The sequence below is a fragment of the Syzygium oleosum genome, unplaced genomic scaffold (assembly GCF_021117445.2).
Source record: "Syzygium oleosum isolate NSW1041296 unplaced genomic scaffold, Sole_v2.1 Sole_v2.06, whole genome shotgun sequence".
NCBI classification, from domain to species: domain Eukaryota; kingdom Viridiplantae; phylum Streptophyta; class Magnoliopsida; order Myrtales; family Myrtaceae; genus Syzygium; species Syzygium oleosum.
Genome location: NW_026607490.1, coordinates 3,887,460 through 3,908,881, shown reverse-complemented (window position 1 = coordinate 3,908,881; position 21,422 = coordinate 3,887,460). Strand labels below are relative to the sequence as shown.

Here is a 21,422-nt window from a genome sequence, read left to right as displayed (position 1 = left end):
CATGTTTTGGCCCCATATGTTCATTCGATTGTTTCGTTACCACGTTAAGGGTCGAGATGACCGGATGTTGGATGGCCGCGACAAAATGAAAGTCGAGCGGGGGGAATTGGGTAACGGTCGGAAGTTCGGGGGGCGGAGGAACGTGTACTGCAGCCCCGTATTCGATTGTTGCGCGTTATAGTCGAGATAACCGGATGTTGATGACCGCGACGAAATGAAAATTGAGGGGGGAATTGGGTGACGGTCGAAAGATCGGGGCCAAAAGGTGTACTGCAGCCCATATTTAGAGTGTTTTTGTACATGTGTAGGGAAATTGAGCTCGATTCGGAGATGTTTTCTAGGAAAGTTTGCAGAAAAAGCTGCAATGGTGGTAAATAGAGAAAAATTATGGAATGCGGTTTTGGGCGATGTGTGAAAATAATTTCCCTCCCTCCCAATTTGGTGCTCGATTTAATTTCTTTACCATCTTTTTGTTGCCTAACCGAGAAATAGAAATCCTAGTGTTGGCCATTGGGGTGATACTTTGTTGCCAAGTCATGAATTTGGGAAAAGAAAAAAGGTGGCAAATGTTCCTATAAAGACTTAAAAAGACAAAAAAAAAAAAAAAAAAAGGTAAAAAGAGAAGAAGAATATGTTCTAATTTTTCGTTGCTAAATAATTTTCTATTTTTTGAAATGTGCAATTTCCTAGAATAAATGATTTGCATATCCCAATATTCGTGCTCTCAATAGGAAAAAAAAAATTGAAATTGTTCCATCAATAGATTAGTAAAGTGGATTGAAATTACCTATTTTGATTGCAACAACTTACCCACCCTATTAATTGTTTTGCCTATTGGCCTTCCTTGCCTTCCCCAAAAAGATATCTAGAACAAATAAAAAATTATCCAAATTAAAGCAAGGCTTAGTGGGTAAGAAAGTATATAAGGAAAGTTGTCCTCTCTTTTTTTTTTGTCTCTTGACTGTCCTTTAAATGATTTATTTCCTTTCTTTGCCTTTTCATGTGGCAACTTTGGAGGTATAGTTACTTGCATGCCATGCCATGCCTCCAAAGTTAGGTTATATTCTCACCATATTAGGTAATGAAATCACACCAATAATCATCTAAGATTTCCTTTTATGCCTTTCAAATCCAAATGAGATAGGTGAGTGAGTAAATGCACATAAAGTGGTCACCAAAAGCTATTTTCCGAGGATGGATTTACTCTACGTACATGCATGCACTAGACCTGAGTCGGATTAATGAAGTAATGACGATGGATCTTCCGAAGATTTCACGTTGCTAGAATATATTGTTTTGTTTTCGTCTACATGGAATGAGGATCAAAAACTTTTGTAGAAAAAGGAAATGGAAGTATAAATGTCGATGTTTTGGTCAATTATATGTATGTACGTGTCAGAATGATTGCGATGATACGCCACCGATTCGAATATCTAATCAAATCCGATAAAGTAAAAGAGGGTGCAGGACCCACGAATGATTCGATACTTTTGCATGGCTACTACAAAAAAGGTAGTGATCATACATAAAAAAAAGAAAAAAAGGATTAATGGAAGTTATTGGAATTTAAAAATCACAAATTATGACTAGAAAAAGAGGAGTCAAAACTTCAAGAGAGGGCATCTGACTTAGGTGACTTGGAATAGTGAGTGAGAGGAGGCTACATGCTCTAATGTGGCAACTCCGGCCGATGTTTTCCTTTCCTTTTCTTTTCTTTTTGCTTAAACATCCGATGTGCGCATCTTCATCCGCGATTAATATCGGATTTGCGCGATTTATCTCGGTGTCCAACAGACAAGTGATGTGTATCTCTTAAAACACACTTGCGTCGTGCTTTGACATTGGAGACGGGATCGCCCACGCCGAATAAACTCTAGTACATCATTGAAAAATTGAAGATGAAGTATAGTGTGTTAGGGTTTGGCATGGCTAATGCAAGAAGTTTGTTTTGAGTTCATTCTCATATGTTCTTTTTTTTTTTTGTTTTTCGAAATTCTCACATGTTCTCCTTTAGTTTCAAAGATCATCACAAAATGCCACGCTTTTCTGTTTTCATTAGACCCCGTTATTAGTAATTAATTGGGAAAAAGTCACAAAAAAAATCATAAACAATGACTACTTTGACACATTAATTATGAAAATTTTAATTTGATATAAAAAAAACCTAAAATATGCCCACTGTGAAGCACTTATCCTAAACTTTTTCTTATCAACTTGTACCTATATGACACATTTACCCTCCGTCAAAATTCGTCAAATGATTTTTCAGTCAAAACAACGTTATTTTTATTTCACTTAAGCCATGTGGATGCCATATTAATAACGTTTACTTTTCAGCGTCAATATAAACAGATTTTTAACGGTGCTCATTGACGAAACCTTGATAGAGAGTAAATATATCACACAGGTACAAATTTGAAATTTTTAGTGTCACAGAAAAAAAATTAGATAAATATATTACAGTGGATATAATTTTCGATTTTTGACAACTTTTGTCCCAAGTAATTTGACCAAGCCATGATCATTCCTCCGTTTTGTAAGTTCGATCGATCCTCCATGTATCTTGTGATCTGCATTTTTTTTAAGATGAATCGGCCGTAGAAATTCCCAATTTTTCCAATACCCTCGAGATCGGACGGTCGCGATTAGAAAATATAATTTCTTGGGATTTCCCAGCCAGATTTGTGAAGGCTGAGTAATGTTGGAAAGTCTGCCATAGATACGATCCAATTACACCCTCTAATCAAATTTTCACGAAGTTTGATCCCAGGTCAAACCGGGCCAAACCTTTAAAAACCTTAGCCAACGTATTAAGCGCCTATCTACTAAATTCTATAAGAAATTGCTTACGGTTCAAAACATTATCTATAGAGAAATCATTTTAAGAGAAATTGATTACCGTGGTATAGTCTTCTCCGAGGGACGAGAGAAACTCAAATGTGAGTTTTAGCCAAAATGGCAGGAAATCCAAAACGCTGCAAAAACGTATGAAAAATTGAAAGGCGGGTCGCGTTCTTGAAACTGTTCATGTCTCAGATGAGTCATCTGCGGTGGAATCAGTATCTTCGTGGCCATAGACATGTCCCATCTTCGCGCGCTTCGTCTCCAGATATCTTCTGTTCTCCACGGTCAGAGGCGTCAACAACGGCACCCGACCAACTATGGCCAAACCATAGCCTTTGAGACCTACATACTTGGCAGGATTGTTCGTCATCAGCCTCATCGTGTGTACGCCTGTATCTCGTAAAATCTGCAGTGATTGGTCGCCAATCAACAACACGTACTTTGAAACGAAAGACAGAAAGAAATGGGTGCGAAAAGAAATAGACCGAACAAGAGAGACGAGATATGCAGATCTAATAAAGCGTACGGGACAGCAGCGTCTGCTTTCGCAACTAAACACATGAAATACCTACAGTTGGAGAGATCATTTTCCTCAATTTTAACTACGATTGTTTTCCTTGATCGTAAAACCCTTTGTATTGATCATCCACTTTTTAACACGAGAGTTTGGATAATCATTTCATGGATATCATTTTTATTGAAACAAACACCCCCTAAGAGTGACCTTTTTGAAGCACATTAGATGGTGTTATCCATCATTTTCATTGTACGCTAAAGCCTTCAAAAAGAATTACAAATTTGGTGCAAGTTCAAAATCAAGAAGTTTGTACCTCTTCCATAAACAAGTTTGTACGTCTTGATACTATCACACGGTTCGAGCCATCATTTGATTCGCATTTGCACATTAATACATTGCAGATAGAATGGGATTTTAGTGTGTACCTGAGCACCAATGCCATATTCCCTGGAATCAACAGGTAATCCAAGTTCTTCATTGGCTTCCACAGTGTCACGACCGTCGTCTTGTAAGGTGTAAGCACGAAGCTTATGGCCCAAACCGATCCCTCTCCCTTCATGCCCACGAAGATACACCAGCACACCCCTCCCAGCTGCCTCGATTTGTTTCATAGCAAGCGCCAGCTGATTGCCACAGTCACATCTCGCCGATCCAAATATATCGCCGGTGAGACACTCTGAATGTACCCTCACAAGAATGTCATGTCCATCTCCGATCTCACCCTGGAAGTATCAAAGTTCAAACCTCCTTACCCATTTCGACGTAATAAAGTATTCACCGATTCTCGCAAGACACAGCATTAACAAGTAATATTCTGTACCAACCAACACAACTGTCCGATCTAAAAGACTTATGTGGTCTGATAGGGGAAGCTTTGCTAGTCAGAAACTAGATGCACAAACAGGATTATCATAGCAGTTAGATGCTAAGTGGTACTAAAAAATTCATTCACTACTCCTTTTGGCTTCAGAAGTATCCATTACTTCAACTAAATACCATTCATCACTCTGTTGAAGAAGCACCTTTCACTCACCCTCCAAGAATATTCAGAAACATCACGACCACATTACAGTATTTAATATTGAACAGCACCTATAAAAACTTCTTACAAATTTAAAATTTAGTGCTTATTTTTTGCTTGAGTTGGCATTCCACGTAAGTACTGAACTATTGTGACATTGAGAATTTACTAACCACCCGGTAGATAATCGTCCTCCATGTGGACAAATGCAAATGTTTGATTTAAATAGTGGAGGATGAAAACAAAGTTGATTTAAAGGCGAACTTTGTCCTTCCCCCAACCCCCCGAAAAATAACTATGAAAATTCATCGAAATGAAAAGCACATGCAGCATTATTTAGTCCAAAGCTCCCCTGCTTTTGTGGTGTGAGTATTTATAGTCTATATTTGAATAATTTCAGGTATTATTTTAAGACCACTAGATTCTGATTGGTCTTTTGGTTTCTCTTCTTAAAACCCCCTGAGCACCACCTGCCTGTTATAATCATTCAACATATTCTCTCACCTATGTTTCCGTCACCGCTATGGGATTAGTTATCAAAGACATTCGCAACCAAATGAACATCTTTGCAGGTGTGGATGGTCTTACAAGCCCAACAATAGAATAAGAATTTTCTCTATCTTCAGGAGTTCTGATATTCCTCCTGCTCCACACACATAGCATCTACTGTTGCAGATAGATTATACTGAGAAAGGAAAATCAAGTAGAAAAAAGTATAACTACAGAACAAGAAAATCAGCAGTTTGGAACTTCCAACTACAGGTACTCCGAAAATATATATATATATATATATTTAAGCAAGAGAAGAAGCATCTTTTGTCTTCTTCATTTGTCTTGTTTCATTACATCCAAGGAAGTATAATAATTAGACTGTAATATGATAATAAATTTTTGACAAAGCAGATGACGAGGATTTTCCAGAATAAATTAAATGGAGAATTGAAGCCTACAGCCAATTTTAACCCATGTATCTTCATCCTGTCATGGACCAATCAAATGAAAGTCACAAAGGACACACAAACAAGCATCTTTCTAAAAACACCTAGAAAATTGATCATAGAAAGTACAATACAGCACCTTTTTGTCCCAAGACAATTTGCCGATCTTTTATCTACTTTTTTTTCTTTGAAAATTTTTTGAACCGTATAAGTGATGGCAACCATAAAAAGAACCTGATTATATGATTAAACGTTATAAGAAGCCTTCGAGGGGAAAAAACAGAGTCGCAGATTTCAGTAAGCCGTTGCATCACAAATACGAATATGGAAAGTCAAAACACTGGGCAAACTGAGAAGTTTATCCCTGCATCTTGCATCTGGTACTAGTTTAATAGTAACTACTTGAAAAATTCTTTAGTTATCCAGCAATGGCACTTACTTTAACCATGGCAATATGCTCAATCCCATCAAGCAGTGATCTATAACAGAAGGCCATAAAAGGCCCCCACATCGTGGGTATTGGGGCAACACCAGCCTGCTCCACCAACTTGTCCCTTTTCCTTCTATATCTGCCATAAGAATTGCACAAAAAGAATTTTATCGCAATAAATTATTTGGATCAAAGAGCACACAGCGTTAACAGAAAAACCACATGCATGCTACGCTGGAAACATGATTATGGAAGACAATCTTCCAAGTTCCAACAGCATCTCACATCACCCAACCTGTTCTCAAAGGACAATTACTATGCCTCGTTGATCCCAAGGGTCAGAGGAGGCTACTTCAGGCGAAAGACAATCATCAGTTCAAGGACGCAAGGTGTCATTGCTTATTTGTAATAAGAAAGGCTATCAATTACAGCCCGTTTGGTTTCAAAAATGGAATAAGGTTGGAACATGCCATTATGCTATAAGGTAATAAAGCCGAACGCCTATTATGCTATTTAGTTTAAAAAATGTAATACCCGTTACATAGTCTGATTTCATGAATAACATATAGCATCAGAATTCCTAAAATAACCCTAAAATAGAAATCGGAGAGAATATTATAATTATCACTTTAATTGTTAATCATGATTCATGAGTTTAATACCCCGTATAAATCATTTGAAAATAATCCATTACATCAAACATTTATTTATATTTTAGTAACTTATTTATGATTATAATTAAAAATTAAGCACATAACACGTGATTTTAATAAAATAAATATTATATTATTGTAATTATTACTTCAATAGTATATAAAATTATCATCAATCACTTAATAATTAATTTATGATTATGATTTAGATTTAATCATATAATATGAGATTATATGAAAAAAATATTAGTGATTACATAATTAATAGTATGATTGAAATAATAATTATATCACAATTTGAGCATTAGTTAATGTAATTTCAAGTTATGAAAATTTAGACAACCTTACCTAATAGGGAGCAACTAATAGACTGTCAATTTATTATGAAAGTTGTGTATTATCAAGATAACATAAATTATATTTCATGAATTATTTACCTACTATTTAATATTTTATTTATTAATTACACAATTTGTGATTAAAGTCAAAGATAAGTATAATTGATGTTATCATTACAAGTAATATAAATAAATTTAATTAGAATTAATAATTATTTCAACGCTAATTTACTCTAACATTGATAGAATGAGTGATAAAGATGGGTATTTTGAAAATAGCTATTACAACATCGAGAACAAAGGCATATACTGAGAATAGTTGTAATAGCTATTACGGAGGGCTCCATGTAATAGCTATTACAACTTTGACTGTGATAAAGATTACGCTGGAATAACCATGAATCGTGCGAGAGGAACGGAAGTTTTCACCGTTCTTCCTACATGACTTGAAAAACTAGATCAGGAATCTACCAGAATCCAAGGATTGGGTGAGTTAAAAGAAAGAACTTTCTTTTGTATAACTTATCCCTTCTGATGTACTTCTAATAACTCAACTTGAACATTCCTAGCTTCTCCACAGTCATAGTACTCCTCAATCCTCATACAAAACATAGATTAGATCTAACAGTAAAAAATGCATGAGATTCCAAATGCAATCTAAGCGATAAATCATCCACAGATGAAGCAAGTGAAGAAAAAAGATGCAACATGCATCTGATTCCAGGAGATACAGTGAAATATCAGATGAGACGAGCGCAGGGTACCAGTAATAGCAACCTAGATCGCAGAATTTGTCAATTCATAGCTTTGTCGACATATCACTTGCAGAGGAAGCCTCATTTCAGTACAGAAGATAAACAAGATACACCAGTGTTTAATCGCTTGAAGGTTGAAATTCCACAAGGAAAATCACCTCAAAGATTGGACGCTCAGAAAGGAGATTCGCCATTTTAGAAGAAATGGCTGCAAATGACCACTCTGAAGACAATCAAAGACCGTCTGTGTGGCTAAAAGCAGAGGGACATAAAAATTAACAAAAGGGAAATTGCGCATGCAAGAAGGGTGCAAAAGTACCTGATCAAATCAGCAATTGAAATTATTTTTAAGTTCTCTTTCTGTGCAAATTGACGAAGCTTTGGTAATCTGGCCATAGAACCATCATCATCCACTATCTCACATAGAACTCCAATAGGCTCCAACCCAGCCAACATTGCCAGATCAAGAGAAGCTTCTGTATGCCCAGCTCTTTTGAGAACCCCTCCTTCTCTATATTTTAGGGGGAAAACATGGCCAGGCCGATTAAAATCTTCAGGTTTTGAATCTTTTGATGCAAGAGACAATATTGTCCTGGCTCTATCATGAGCTGAGACACCAGTAGTTGTCCCGCGTTTTGCGTCCTTATATGAAAAGATGACTGACTCAGATCTCACAGTGAATCAAGCAACCGTCCATGAGAAGAAGCTACTGAGGTATCAGAAATTTCCAAACTTGTTTTTTTAGTCAACTACAATTGCGGAAAAATCCAGCCTATAGTTAATGATTTTTTTATGCTAAGGTCCTCTGACGGGATAATGCATTCTCTCATGGCAACCTCAATCTCCTTTCTAGCATGTATCCAACCTACAAACTTCTCTCAGAAGAAGCAAACTATTGCCTAAAAAACCACATGTACAACTATGAGCAATTACATCATAGGTTGATGTCACAGTGTTCAATATAAAGATCGATTTTTCAGAAAGCAGATAAAACAATAATTCAGTCAAGATGTCCAGCATCAACCATTGATGTTACATATGGTATTGAATAACTAGATAATAGCATAAAGATGAAAGACATATTCGTAATCATCGAATGGTGATGCAACCTTTTGATGGTTCTCAAAATACTTGCACGCCAAACAATAAAAGTGGAAGAATCATGTCGTAAATATCATATTTATACACAGAAACAACCAAAACTATTCCAGATAGTACCAAAAAATAAGAGAAATCAAACATAAATTGCATGGTTAGTCATGCCATCTTTGGGACTTATTGTCTTCCAAAGCAAAAGACAATTTGATGTCAGACTATCTGTCTAGGTAAAAGCCCATTATAAAAATTTCCAGAGAAATAATTAAAATGGTAATAGGATCGATCTAACATTCAAGAAAATCCATACCACCGAAACAGTAAAAGCTGTGCAAAGCTTTTCCTCATTCTCCTTGTGGGTCACCATGAGGGGAAGTTGCAGCCTCTCCAAGTCTTCTTCTCTCATGCTCACACATACAATTCCAGTACCATGCTTGACTATAAACGCCATAGCTTCCGGTGTTACCAAAGATGCTGCCATTATTAAATCTCCCTCATTTTCTCTGTCTTCATCATCTACTACAACAACAAACTGCAAGAACACACAGAATTTAATATCCTAATCCCATTCCCATCTCCAAATAACAGATGAGGAGAAGAATTTTGATTGGGCAGATCAATGACAAACGAGTTAATTGGCAAGGAAGCTCCAACCTTGCCTTGACGAACATCTTCAATTGCCTCCGGAATTGAAGAAAATCCTTCGGAAGGTACATCAAGGTCATACACATCTTCATTAGGAAAAAAACCTTGAGTGGTAGGTGTTATTTCAGCAGCAAGCGTCCCAAACGCTAGACCGTTGGAGTGAACATGAACTCTTTTGGGCTGTGCTTGGCCATCTAATATAAAATTTTGCCCTGAGGCCGCCCCATTGTTATAGGAATGGGGTAAGAGATCATCCTCCCCAGAAAGTACTGCAAATGTCGCTTTTCTGATAGCCCTTAATCTACAGGGTTTGCTCGGAATCCTGAAGAACACACCGGATTTGGAGAGGTATGATGTGGAAGTACTCACTCCATGCTTACAACTTTGTTGTATGGAACAAAGAAAGAATTAGCCATCCTTCCTCATTCATCATAAAATTTGCTTGGAATATCAAAACTACTGACACATTGAAATTGAATTCCCAAAATTATACATTAACTTATCGAAAACAACTTAGATTACAAGTCAAAATAAACACAGCATCGTAAGACGTTCTCTTTTATTTATCGCGAGTCGCAAAGCTTATAATATCCATGGCACTTTTTAAGGAACAAAAGAAGAAAGTTTGCAGTTTTCAATACGATGCTTTTTCTCAGATCATCCGTATTCGGTGCTTTGGAAATCCAGTGCTCTGGACATTAGTTAAAACAATACCCTTTTATATAAGCGCGATTAGAAATCACTCCTAGTTAGCCATGCCCGAAATGAACCGCAAAGACAAATCGTTGGTCACCACAAAAGCCAAAGTTCAGCACAAATTATTGGCATAATCGTCTCTTCTTCTCCTTTTGGATCAGCCCCCCATTCAAATTTACAAGAGAAGCGAAACACCAAGCCAAGAGCCACCCATTTCCAGCCGAATTGTTCACAATACCTAGAAACCAGGAACCAGCTGATCCCAGATCTCAACACTCCACCCAGTTGTCATCACCCACCACACAAAAATTCACAGAACCGAACGCTTCAATCCCAGAACTTTCAGAACTTTCATAGGTATCGGCGACAACCCTTCATCTGGGAAATCCCAACGCGAGTAACGAACGGCGCCGCTTCGAGAGCGAAGGACAGACACGATTGCGGGTCGCATTAAATAACGAAACAGGCGAGCACTACATGCCAACGCAAGCGAATTCTTTAATCACCGCACCCTTGCACTCTGGTTCACAGGCACGTCAGAGAGAGAGAGAGAGAGATAGAGAGAGAGATAGAGAGCATACTGCGAGCTCGCGAACGCGGAGGAAGAAGGGTGGCGAAGACCGAGTGACGCCATCATCACCTCCCCTACGAAACGAGCGATGGCGAGCGGATGGTCGTGAAAACTGAAAATCGCCGGTCGGATAATTATTTCTTTGTTTTCTCGGTTTCGTAATTCTTAAAATTATCCGAATAAATCGAATAACATTTTTTTTTTGGTCAGACGAATAAATCGGATAATAAATAGTACGGAAGTGAGGTCGGTTGTCCCCTGAAAACTCGAACGTCATCGGAAATGATGAACAAGTGGGTCGCATAGATGAGAACTAATGGTTGGCTTGGAATTACGGTTTTTCTTTATTGTTTTATCCTAGGATTGTTGATAGAGAAATTTTGAATTTTCTTCGAGCTCCATTTGTATTGCGGACGACATTTTCTGGAAAAGCATTTTCCTCATTTTCAGGCATTCAGCTCGCTTAGGAAAAATAAGTCAACGGAAAACTCGCCGGCGTCGGGCGAGGACCGACCTCGCCTGGGCGGGCGAGGACAGCCCTCGCCCGACTCAAGCGAGGGCATCCCTCACCTGAGTCGGGCGAGGGCAGCCCTAGCCCGCGCCAGCGAGGTCGAGCCTCGCCAACGGCCGTCAGGGCCGACCTCGCCGGCTTCCGCCTCTGGCTAGTCGCTGGTCCAGCAACCGGCAAGAGATTGAAGATGAAGAAAAAAAAAGAAAAGAAAAAATAATAAAAAATCGAAAAAATAAAAAATAATATTAAAAATTTATTAGTTCAGGGTAAAATTGTCACAGGTGTACCAGTTTGGGATTTTTCGTGATCAAAAAAATAGTTTAGGGTAAATTTGTCACGGGTTTACCAGTTTGGAATACTAATTTGGAGTTTTTTATGGTAAAAAAAAAGTTTGGGATAAAATTGTCACAGGTGTACCAATTTGGGGTTTTTGATGGTAAAAAAAAAAGTTCAGGATAAAATTGTCACACGCGTACCAGTTTTGGGTTTTTGGTGGTATTAACCCTTATTGTTTTATCCTAGGATTGTTGATGGAGAAATTTTGAATTTTCTTCGGGCTCCGTTTGTTTTACAGACAACATTTTCTGGAAAAGCATTTTCCTCATTTTCAAGCATTCAGTTCGCTTAGGAAAAATAAGTCAACGGAAAATGTTTTTCTACCTATACTTCGGGAAAATAATTTATTTTAAAAAAAAAATCAAAAATCGTTCTCTAAAATATAACTAGCGTTTGAACCCGAAACATTACGCTTAGGTACGAAAACTCCAATGCTGGTTTTTGGGTCCCCGATGTCCAAGACCAGGTCTCCTGCGCCTGGACTTGGGTCCATTAAGGCCTGTGACCCTGGTGTCCGCGCCTGAATCCCCAGCGCCCATGCTCGGGTCCATTGAGGCCGAGCCCGAGACCTTAGTGCCCGTGCTTGGGTCCCGCGGCCGGGTTCATCGAGGCTAGGCCCGAGCCCCCAATGCTTATGCCTATCCTTGCACTAAGGCCCAGGTCCACAAAGGCCGAGTGCGAGCTCTCGATACCCAAGCTCGGATCCTCAACACCCGGCCTCGGATCCATAAAGGTTGTGCCTAGGTCCACAAAGGTCGTGCCCGGGTCCATCGAGGCCAGGCCCGGAACCTCAGTTCCCTCGCTCGGGTCCATTGAGGCCAAGCCCGAGACTCAAGTGCCCATGCCTCGATCTCGGTGCCCAGGTCAAGGTACATCGAGGCTCCATCGAGGCCGGATCTAGGACTCTAGTGCCCGTACTCGGTTCCTGATTGTCCATGCGCAAGTTACTAGCGTTCGAATAGTGTATGCATATTAAGAAAAATCAAATCAGATTTTCCATAGTAAACGATGGAAAATATTTTTCAATTTAGGCTCAGTTCGTTTGGCGGAAAATATTCTCCTTTTGGAAAATATTTTCCGGAAGTCATTTTCCTGAAAAATATTTTCCTGGAACACAATTTTACGGTGTTCGGCTAAAATCAAAAAGTCTCGGAAAATATTTTCCGTTGTTCGGTATAGAAATGATTTTGCTTCTTGCAATACTTTTAATATTTTTAATATTTTCTTTTCTTTTTCTTTTTCTTTTGCTTCTTCTCCGTAGGTCGCCGGCAACCGGTGCGGCGCGGCCGGCCGGAGGCGAGCTCGAGCATCGCCCCAGCCGGTGAGGCTCGAGCTCGCCAAATTCCGGCGACGTCGAGCCTCGCCGGCTTGTGGCGAGGCTCCGCCTCGCTTGATCCGCCGAGGCCGCGGCGAGCCGCCTCGCCGATCCGGCGACTGGGCGAGGCTCGAGCCTCACCCGAGGTCGCCGGAGCCTCGCTAATGTCGGCGACCTCGGGCAAGGCTCGAGGTCGCCGGATCTAGCGAGGCCCAAGTCGCGCCGGGCGATCAAGCAGCCGAGGAGCCTCGCCCACGAACAAGAAGAAGAAGAACCCACAAACAAAGAACATCGAAAACAAAACAATCAAAGCATCAGATCCGGCGACCTCGAGTCTCGCCCGAGTCGTGGATCTGTGAGGTTGGAGCTCGCCGACCTCGGGCGAGCTCGGCCTCATCCGGATCTGTCGACTGGGCGAGGCTTGAGACTCGCCCGACGCCGCGACGGCGGCGAGGCCGAGGTCGTCCCCAGGCCGGAAAGCTCGGGCCTCGCCACGGCCGGCCGTGCCACGGTGAATTGAGGAAAGAGAAGAAAGAAAAAATGAAAAAAATAGTGAAGAAGAAGAAGCAGAATGCTACGGAAAATGATTTCCGCTTTTGAAGAAGCGGAAGTCATTTTCCATAGGAAAAAAGCTATTTTGTGAAGGGGAAGGAAAATGTTTTCCACGGAAAACGTTTTCCGCCCCGAACATCGGAAAATCCGGAAAATATTTTCCGGGAGAATATTTTTCCGGAAACGAACACAGCCTTATTTTCAGGTTTCAGCCAAATACCAAAATATATTTTCAATTTCCTAGAAACCATTTTCCAGGAATATTACATTTTCCGCGAAACAAACCAAGCCAGTCTCAAATTTTAATTCCATTAAGTTCATACGTCAATCATTATTATATTTTTTTTTGTTTCTCTCCTTATAAAACTTGATCATGTCTCCTTACCCAAAAAAAAAAAAAAACTTGATCATGTCTGATCTCCTATCAACAAAGAAAGTGAACCTCTAGGTGGCCTATCTAATGCTAAAGGGTCATTTAGATCATAGATTGAAGCATCCAATTTGATAATCAATCTGCACATGAATTTCCTTCCCTAAAAGTATCTACGATTTTGACCTATCGGAAATACTTTGACAATTTCCTAATCTGAGAAATGAGAATATCACCAAAATTGAGAGAGGGAGTTCACTTCTAAAGAAGGGAAATAGCCGTTTATGAGTCCACCTCCACAGTAAGTTTACGAATGTCTGATGAGATGGTCATTTTGTGCCCAAAGTTCTACTTTGAACGAAGAACACACTCTTGCATTTTGTGCGAACTCAGCAAGCCAATTGCCTGATTTATTACGAATAAGACCACCTATTGAAGCGACCAAGTTGCCTTTAGAGGCCTCGTCGGTATAGGAGAGACGGTCCAACCTACGAACATATCTTGTTTCTTCCTCTGATAAGACAATCTGTTCTCAGTTATACGAGCCAAAATGATGTCCTTACCATATCTCAAAATCAGGCCCATAGGTGCCCCAGGAAGAGAAAAATCTGTCTGAAATAATCTCTTGTTTCTCCAATTTCAAAAATGCTAACAAGTTACACCAAAAACTAGTGGCAAGTTCGCTTCTTTTACCAGATTTGTTGAAGTAAATAGGTTTGCCAACAACCACTTGTGTAGATCACGAGCAAAACATTCGCCTCTTAAGCTTGCTGGCAAAATCTTTAGCCAAACGGCCTTTACATACTTACAATCTCTAAGCACGTGAAAAATTGTTTCAGACGACTGCGGACAAGAAGTGAAAAAGGAATCCGCAGTGATTTTATGTTGGAATCTCTCGTAATTAGTAAGTTGGCACGGTGAGAAACCAGCCACAAGAAACTTCTAATCCTTTATGGTCCTTCCCATTTCCACACTAAACTCCAGAGCTTATCTGTAGGTAAATGATGTCTTGGTGAAATCAATTCGTAAGCTTCTTTAACAGTGAATGAACCACTGTTATTGCTACCCCAAACTAGCTAGCAAATCACCACCACCACAGCCTGAAGGTGGGTGGGAGCATGGATTGAATTTGCATCAAAATTGACTGAGGCAGGACACCTGCTGGACTTGTGAGACTCAATTGATTGTTACAAACAAAATCAAGAACGAGGCAAGATTTGGAATTGTAGCAAACGGCAAAATCCAATTGACCAGGGGACCAACTTCATCAACCTAGTTATCAATTCAGAATTTAACTGTTCTCCCATTAACCGCTACCCATCTCATACCGTCTAAGACGCCAGACCATACTTCACCGAGCGCTTTCCATAGTAAAGAATAAGTTGCATAAGTTGGAATGAAATCAAGTAATAGTTAAAAACGATTATAGTTGCCTCGAATAAAAGTCACCCACAATGACTCTTGCGGTTAGTTAATTAATCTCTTGGTGTTTGGAGAAATTTTCGTTAATTGTACGTCGTCATTTATGAAATTTGATATACAAAATTTATCGTTCAAGTTAGAGCGTCGCGAATATTTTTTATCCCGTCCCACGAATCGAAGTACATGCGTGCAACATGCTTGCTTCAAGAAAAAAGCTAGCAGCAAAGAGCGTAAACATTTCGTGCATTTTCGAGTCGACTAGTGTTTGCACTCATTTACATTGAAACAACCCAAATAATCCGTACCAATACAGAAACGACAATCGTATTGTATGTCTACTTTATACCAATATGCATAGACGGGTACGTATCCAAATACAAATTGACCAGTTACTTATGTCCGATAAGGGATGGAGCAAATTCTCATCTCCTCGCTCGAGGAGCTTGGGAAGGAGTGGAAATGGCTGCCCTTGCCGCATAGGCTCAGCCTTGCCCCTACCTTTCAACTTTTATTCATGAATTGCAGTTTCTTCCTTGTATAAACTACCCTTTTCCTCTATTCTTCTTTCACGCATTAAAACTCTTTTAGTTAGAGCCAAATTTTTTCGCTCTTCTTTCCTTAATTTGATTACGAAGACTTTCTGTCGTAAACCTTTTTTATTTTGTCTGTCCTACTCTAATCCTCTTCTCTCTCTCTCGGACTCTCACTCCGCCTCTTTACGGAGCGTGAGGTGTCGGACCTCACACCTGAAACTAAACGTCTTCACGTCACCCAATTCCCTTTATCACTGCGCCACTTGCCCAATAGGTTATGTAGTAAACTTCAATAGCTTGATTTTTATATCATTTGTTTAATGTGGAGCGGTGCAAGTTGAGTAGAAAAATCCACATACTTGAAGGGACCGACAATGGAGATAAAGTTAGAGAAACTTGCTCCATCTATAACAAGCTAAGGAGATAGGGCATCCCTATGTCTTTTGAGACAAAGGTAAGGGATTTACCCCTGTAACGACCCGGTTCAAAGATGGTGGGGAGTGATTGTCAGGGCGAATAGGCCTAAACAAGGAGCAACTCTTGGCAAACTTCTAGGATGGCGAAGGGGCCAAGAACGAACTAAATTGTGCACCGAACAAAGGGAAAGCGTTCCTAGATAATATATGTAAAACTATAATTAGCTCACAAGATAAGCATCTTAGCGTGACGATTAAGTTTGGTATTGGGACTTCGATGACAAGTGTTCTTATGTAAGAGCACTACTATAATAGGTGACCTCATGAGGAAAGTGCCCAATTGTATGCCAAATGACAAAACTGTGAGGTTTCGTACACGATAGATCAAAACGAACAATACCTCAAATAAGTTAATCCAAAAGTGTTACTTCAGAGCGGGATATCCTCTAGTAGCTGTGTGATTGGGGAACAAATCACACGAAAGCTGGTGGGCTTGTAACAACTGAGTCCGATCGACGAAGGCAGAGAGTGAACATCGAGGCGAACAAGCTCGGATAAGGAGAAGCTCACGGCAGACTTTTACAACGGCGAAGGGGTCAAGATTGTACCAAATTACATGCTGAATAAGGAGAGAGCACTACATAATTATATATGTGATTTAGCAATTAACTACAAGAGGTGCATTTTGACGTAACAACATCATTTAGCATTCGAATTTTGATATCAAGCATGCTTAGGTGATAGCAATACCAAGATAAATGACCTCTTGAGAAAGTGTTTATACCTATACATCAAAAGATAAAACAATGAAACTCGATAGATATAGGCTAAGTCAAAATGGGCATTATCTCAAGTGGGCTTTTAACCCAAATGCCTCTCGAGAACCGCATTCTCGCCTTGTCCCATTTGTCAACAACCCTAATTGCTATCGCTGTGGATTGTTGTCAAGGGTCCACAAGGCATTTGTTACGAATAGCTTTCCCTACCTCTAATCACCGAATTTTGACTAGTCGACACTGGCAACTCGCGTTATGATAAGCCAATCGTTGCTTCCCAATTTCGTTTCTCTTTTTTGGTCAGATTTGCTGCCTATTGGTTGATCAGGAATATAATTGATCACGTCTTGATATTGTCTTAAGGTTTAGAAATTTCATGTGACCCGGCCTGTCCATGCTTTAGTTCTCACGATCCGTCGCAAGAGCGAACAAAAACATTAGCAAATCGCATCATCATATTCAATCTCAATTGCATCCTATAACTTGGAATGCCACCCTGCAATAAGGAACCGCATACTACTTGAATTCCCGGTCCGCACCCGAACCCCCTCTCTCGATCTTACTCTCGTCGTATCGTATCATGTCGTGCGAGGTCGAAGTGATTCACGCGATCATGTACCCGAAAATTCGTATCGCTTCCCAAGCACGCAACGCTAGGGATTCCCTCTGTTTTTTTCGCCCTCCATCTGTCTCTCTCTCTCTCTCTCTAATCTGCAGTTCCGTCGACCGAAGGAAGGTTCGGATCCATCAGTTCCACTGATCGGGGCAATACCATTGCAGCGTCGGAGCCTGCTCGTCGGAGAAGTAGTTGCAGTCCTCCTCGCCGCCGAGGAAATTGTGCTCCTCCATCTTCACGTACTGACTCTGGTGGTGGTGGTGGTGGTGGTGGTGAGGAGGCTGAGGCTGAGGCTGGTACACTCTCTGGAACTGGAAGCCGAAGCACCCGCTGAAGGAAGACGGCTGCGGCGGCGGGGAGGCCGAGGAGGATGACGACCCGATGAATTTCAAGAAGCCGCCGTGGCTCTGGACGGCGGGGTTCGGGCTGCTGCTGCTGGTCGCGGCGTTTTCTTCGTTCACGATAGCGCTCGAGTCGCTGTCAGACGACCCGTCCTTGAGCCCGCCGTTGTTGAAGCTCAGCTCGCAAGGCGGGGCAGCAATCGGAGGGGGAGGAGAGGCCTTGGCTTCGTCCCCGTCATCCGGGGCCCGGATCTTGTCGGAGTCCTGGCCGGGCATTATGACCTCTTCTTTGACGGAAAGGTTGCTCTCGGGTTTGTCTTCTTCGCGGAGTTTCGATTTCAGTTCCTGTATCTGCGGCAAAGTTCAATTTACGAATTGGTAAGAAAGATTTTGTGGTTTCGGGTAATATACGTATGGAGTCCAATTGCTTAGTTTCGGAACTACACTTCAAATCAATTGCGGAAATTACACGAATACAATTGCTAGAGACATCGCTCTAAAGGCGTCACGACATTTATCAAGACCTAGCACATATCGTTCGGACTTTACTTTGGGTACCGTATTACTTCGCGAATCGCGATATGTTTCACTTTATTCGTATAATTAAAGAGGGCCTACATCAAAATCCATGTTCCTGAAGTACTTTTCATCATCCAATGTTGTTTACTTTAATCCGGGTGATGACAATTCACCGTACCATGATAAATAATTTCACTGATCTACGACCATAACCCCAATTATGACGTCATCGCATCGTTCGCATTGACCCATGCACAGTGTTAATCAGTGCTTTGTTTTTTACCTCCTTGCGAAGGGCGTCGTTGTCGTGCTTCAGAGCGTCGAAGTTGAGCATGAGGGCATCGAAGTTGGCCTTGAGCACGCCGTAGTCCCTCTCCAGCTGCTTCGTCTTCCACCGCGCGCGGCGGTTCTGGAACCACACGGCCACCTGCCGCGGCTGCAGCCCCAGCTCCTGGGCCAGCTTCGCCTTCCGCTCCGGCTCGAGCTTGTTCTCGACCTCGAAGTTCTTCTCCAGGGCCTTGACCTGGTCGATGCTCAGCCTCCTCTTCTTCTCGCCGGCGGTGTGCCCGGCGGAATGGTCCTCCACGCAGCCTTCCTCGTCGAGGCCCAGCTCCAACATGGACTGCAGGTCCCTGCCGTTGTAGATGGGGTTGCCGTTTCTTGGACTGTGTTGCAATTCCTCTGCATCGAGATAAAACACAGAAAAGATTGGCGGGTTTAGGCTCAAGATTGAAACCCACAAATGAATTGGCGAGTAGGTCGAAATTGGATCGCAACTGTTTCAGGAAAGCAGGGAGAAAATGCTGGTTTTTGGGGGCTGTGCTGTAGTTCCTCCGAATCAGTTCAAATCAAGTGAATAAGCGGAAAAGGTTTGTGAGTTGGGCTGAGATTGAAAACCCAGAAAAGAAGGGGGCGTGAAGTTCCTGAAATTGAATCAAAACTGGTCTTTTTTTCTTTTTGCTCCTTCTTGTGTTTTGTTCTTTTGCCTGAAAAGATGAGGAAAAAAAAGAAGAAAAGAAATTCTCTGGCTTTTTGTGAACATGGGGGTGGAATAATTCATATTCCACACGAGATCGATGCAGTTGGAAAGATGTATGAGGAGGACCAGAAGAGCATGTGTCACATGGGTCTATCACTTTATGCAAAAACTAGCATTGCTAGTGCCCGTGAATCTTGTGAAAAGAAAGGGAAGTTCCCCCAAACAAAAAGAATGGGTTTTAATCTAATTTAAGAAGTTGAACCTGAAGGTGGGCAGATGGACATCAGAGCACCCGAGGAATCTGAGCTGCCAAGTCTCTTCATGTCTGGAAAAAGTGGGGACTGTGACTTCTCTCAAACAGAGAGAGAGAGAGAGAGAGTTCTTATATATAATTAGATCACAGGTAAGATCAAGCTTGCTCTTTTACTTTTACTCTTTTCGTGTTCTCTAGGGAGGGGGGTTTCTTTCTTCCCTCCTTCCTTCCTTCCTGGTTTGGCACTTTCAGTGCAAGTTCATGACGCTCGAGTGGAGAGTTTTTTTTATAGAAGCGAGGTTTTTCCTTTTGGGTCCTATTTAAAAGCAGCCATGGAAGCAGAGCGCCCGTGTATGAAGCAAGACCAGCTCGTGCAGTTCTGCACACGAATGCACAGCCACTTCTCTCTCCTCTTCTCTCCCCCGTCTCTCGCCCTCTCCCCAAACGCTCCTCCCCGTGAACCCATCAAAGCCAAAGATGATGATGGTGGTGGTGACGACGACGAAAACGAAGAAGATGGAGGAGGAGACTGCATGAGCACGGCCCAAGAAAATTCATGCACAGGGACAAGAACAGACACTACAAGCAAAAGACCAACCCAACCCAGAAGAGCAAGTCACCAAATCACCAATTCACCAACCAATGGCTTGCACTGATTTGATGCTCTCCCTCTCTCACTACATCATCATTGCCCAATCAATTGTGGATCAAGTTTTTCAACACTAACACTGCACGGTCATGGGCTGCACCTTCTGTAATAATGGTGGGAAGAGGAGAGAGGAAGCACAGGGGACCGGTGTTTGGGAGTGGTGAGGGATTGGAAGGATGAGAGGAGCGATTTCACTGCCCAGCTGGTGGTCACGCACTTTCTCTCTCTTTAAATAAACCAGCCCTGGGTCAGGCCCTGGGGTTAGAATCTGACTGGGGTTAAGCGCATCCTGAGCCAAATGAAATGCGCCCAAAATTCAACCCAAATGCAGCTCCCTTGCCAACCGGGTATAGCCGGTCGTGCCGGTGGCCCTGGGGGGAGATATTTTTTGGAGTGATAAGAAGATCCGTGGTCGATCTTATCAAAATCGGGGAAAAAATAAATAAAATTCCGTCTCTATTTATTTCGTAGAAAATAAATAATTTAAAAAATATTTTTTTTAAATTGATCGTTCGTATCGTTTGAAATAATTAATCAATGAAAAATATTTTTATTATAGATAATAATTTATGTCTGAATATTTTCATACACGATAAAAGTATGTTTCTTTTATTCATTTTTGTAAGAAATATAAAAAATCATTTACAAAAATATTTTCCAAATCATTCATTTTTTCGCGAAACAGATAGTAGTACACTTTTCGAAATTTTGACTATCTCATAATACCTGATAAATTTTAATTTTGGTACAGCCCCTGCATCATTTTTTTTTCCGGGGACAATGACACAAATTGTCCTTGAACTTTGGCCCAATGTGTAATGTAATCCATAAAATTTTAATTTGTCCAATGTAGTCCCTGAATTTTAGCCAAATGTTCAATATAGTCCCTAGACTTTCAGTACATGTTCAATGTAGTCCCTCAAACTATATGAAAATATTTAATGTAGTATTTCCATTAATTTAACATCAACGACAACACTAAACATTTTCATATAATCAATGGACTAAATTGACATGTACTTAAAGTACAATGATTACATTGAACAAATTAAAAGTTCATGGACCACATTATACGTTAGGCTAAAGTCTATGAACTACATTGAATAAATTAAAAGTTTAGGGACCATATTGCATATTGGGCCAAAGTTCAGAGATCATTTATGTCATTTTCCTTTTCTTTTTTTTTTCCTTTAGCATGTTCAACGTACATGACTTTTTAAGGAACCAAATTGTAAATCTATATTTTCATCTCATTTGTCAAAGGAAAAGTCTCTTTTACCTTAATTATTGTAAAAAATCAGATTGGAAAACAGGAGAGAAAACTAAGGTTA

At 40.8% G+C, this 21,422-nt stretch overlaps 2 protein-coding genes across 3 annotated transcripts; both read right to left on the bottom strand.

Annotated features, from left to right (window-relative positions):
- Window positions 1-2,846: 2,846 nt before the first annotated feature.
- Window positions 2,847-10,672, bottom strand: LOC115683076 (bifunctional riboflavin biosynthesis protein RIBA 1, chloroplastic-like). Of its 2 annotated transcripts, none has more exons than XM_030607488.2 (7): window positions 10,514-10,672; window positions 9,246-9,618; window positions 8,902-9,123; window positions 7,816-8,138; window positions 5,760-5,889; window positions 3,787-4,083; window positions 2,847-3,250 (listed from the first exon to the last, which is right to left on the bottom strand). In XM_030607488.2, the coding sequence occupies exons 1-7, from the start codon at window positions 10,567-10,569 to the stop codon at window positions 3,026-3,028; spliced, it is 1,626 nt and encodes a 541-aa protein (XP_030463348.1). In that variant the 5' UTR covers window positions 10,570-10,672; the 3' UTR covers window positions 2,847-3,025. The 2 variants fall into 2 exon arrangements, with proteins under 2 accessions (XP_030463348.1, XP_056168513.1); XM_056312538.1 differs by having other exon boundaries at window positions 9,246-9,558; window positions 10,514-10,666.
- Window positions 10,673-16,513: 5,841 nt separating this feature from the next.
- On the bottom strand, window positions 16,514-19,659 carry LOC115683078 (homeobox-leucine zipper protein ATHB-6-like). The gene is made up of 3 exons (XM_030607492.2): window positions 19,452-19,659; window positions 18,494-18,891; window positions 16,514-18,042 (listed from the first exon to the last, which is right to left on the bottom strand). Exons 1-3 carry the CDS (start codon window positions 19,510-19,512, stop codon window positions 17,482-17,484), a joined length of 1,020 nt encoding a protein of 339 aa, XP_030463352.2. The 5' UTR covers window positions 19,513-19,659; the 3' UTR covers window positions 16,514-17,481.
- Window positions 19,660-21,422: the final 1,763 nt, after the last annotated feature.

Excerpts from the sequence above, each read along its gene's own strand:
- LOC115683078 (XM_030607492.2), bottom strand. The coding sequence starts at position 19,512 with ATGAAGAGACTTGGCAGCTCAGATTCCTCGGGTGCTCTGATGTCCATC. Across the intron at positions 18,892-19,451 it reads GTCCATCTGCCCACCTTCAG|AGGAATTGCAACACAGTCCA; the intron begins GTTCAACTTCTT and ends ATCTCGATGCAG. Across the intron at positions 18,043-18,493 it reads ACGACGCCCTTCGCAAGGAG|ATACAGGAACTGAAATCGAA; the intron begins GTAAAAAACAAA and ends ACTTTGCCGCAG.
- LOC115683076 (XM_030607488.2), bottom strand. The coding sequence starts at position 10,569 with ATGATGGCGTCACTCGGTCTTCGCCACCCTTCTTCCTCCGCGTTCGCG. Across the intron at positions 4,084-5,759 it reads AGCATATTGCCATGGTTAAA|GGTGAGATCGGAGATGGACA; the intron begins GTAAGTGCCATT and ends TGATACTTCCAG. Across the intron at positions 3,251-3,786 it reads AATATGGCATTGGTGCTCAG|ATTTTACGAGATACAGGCGT; the intron begins GTACACACTAAA and ends CAATCACTGCAG.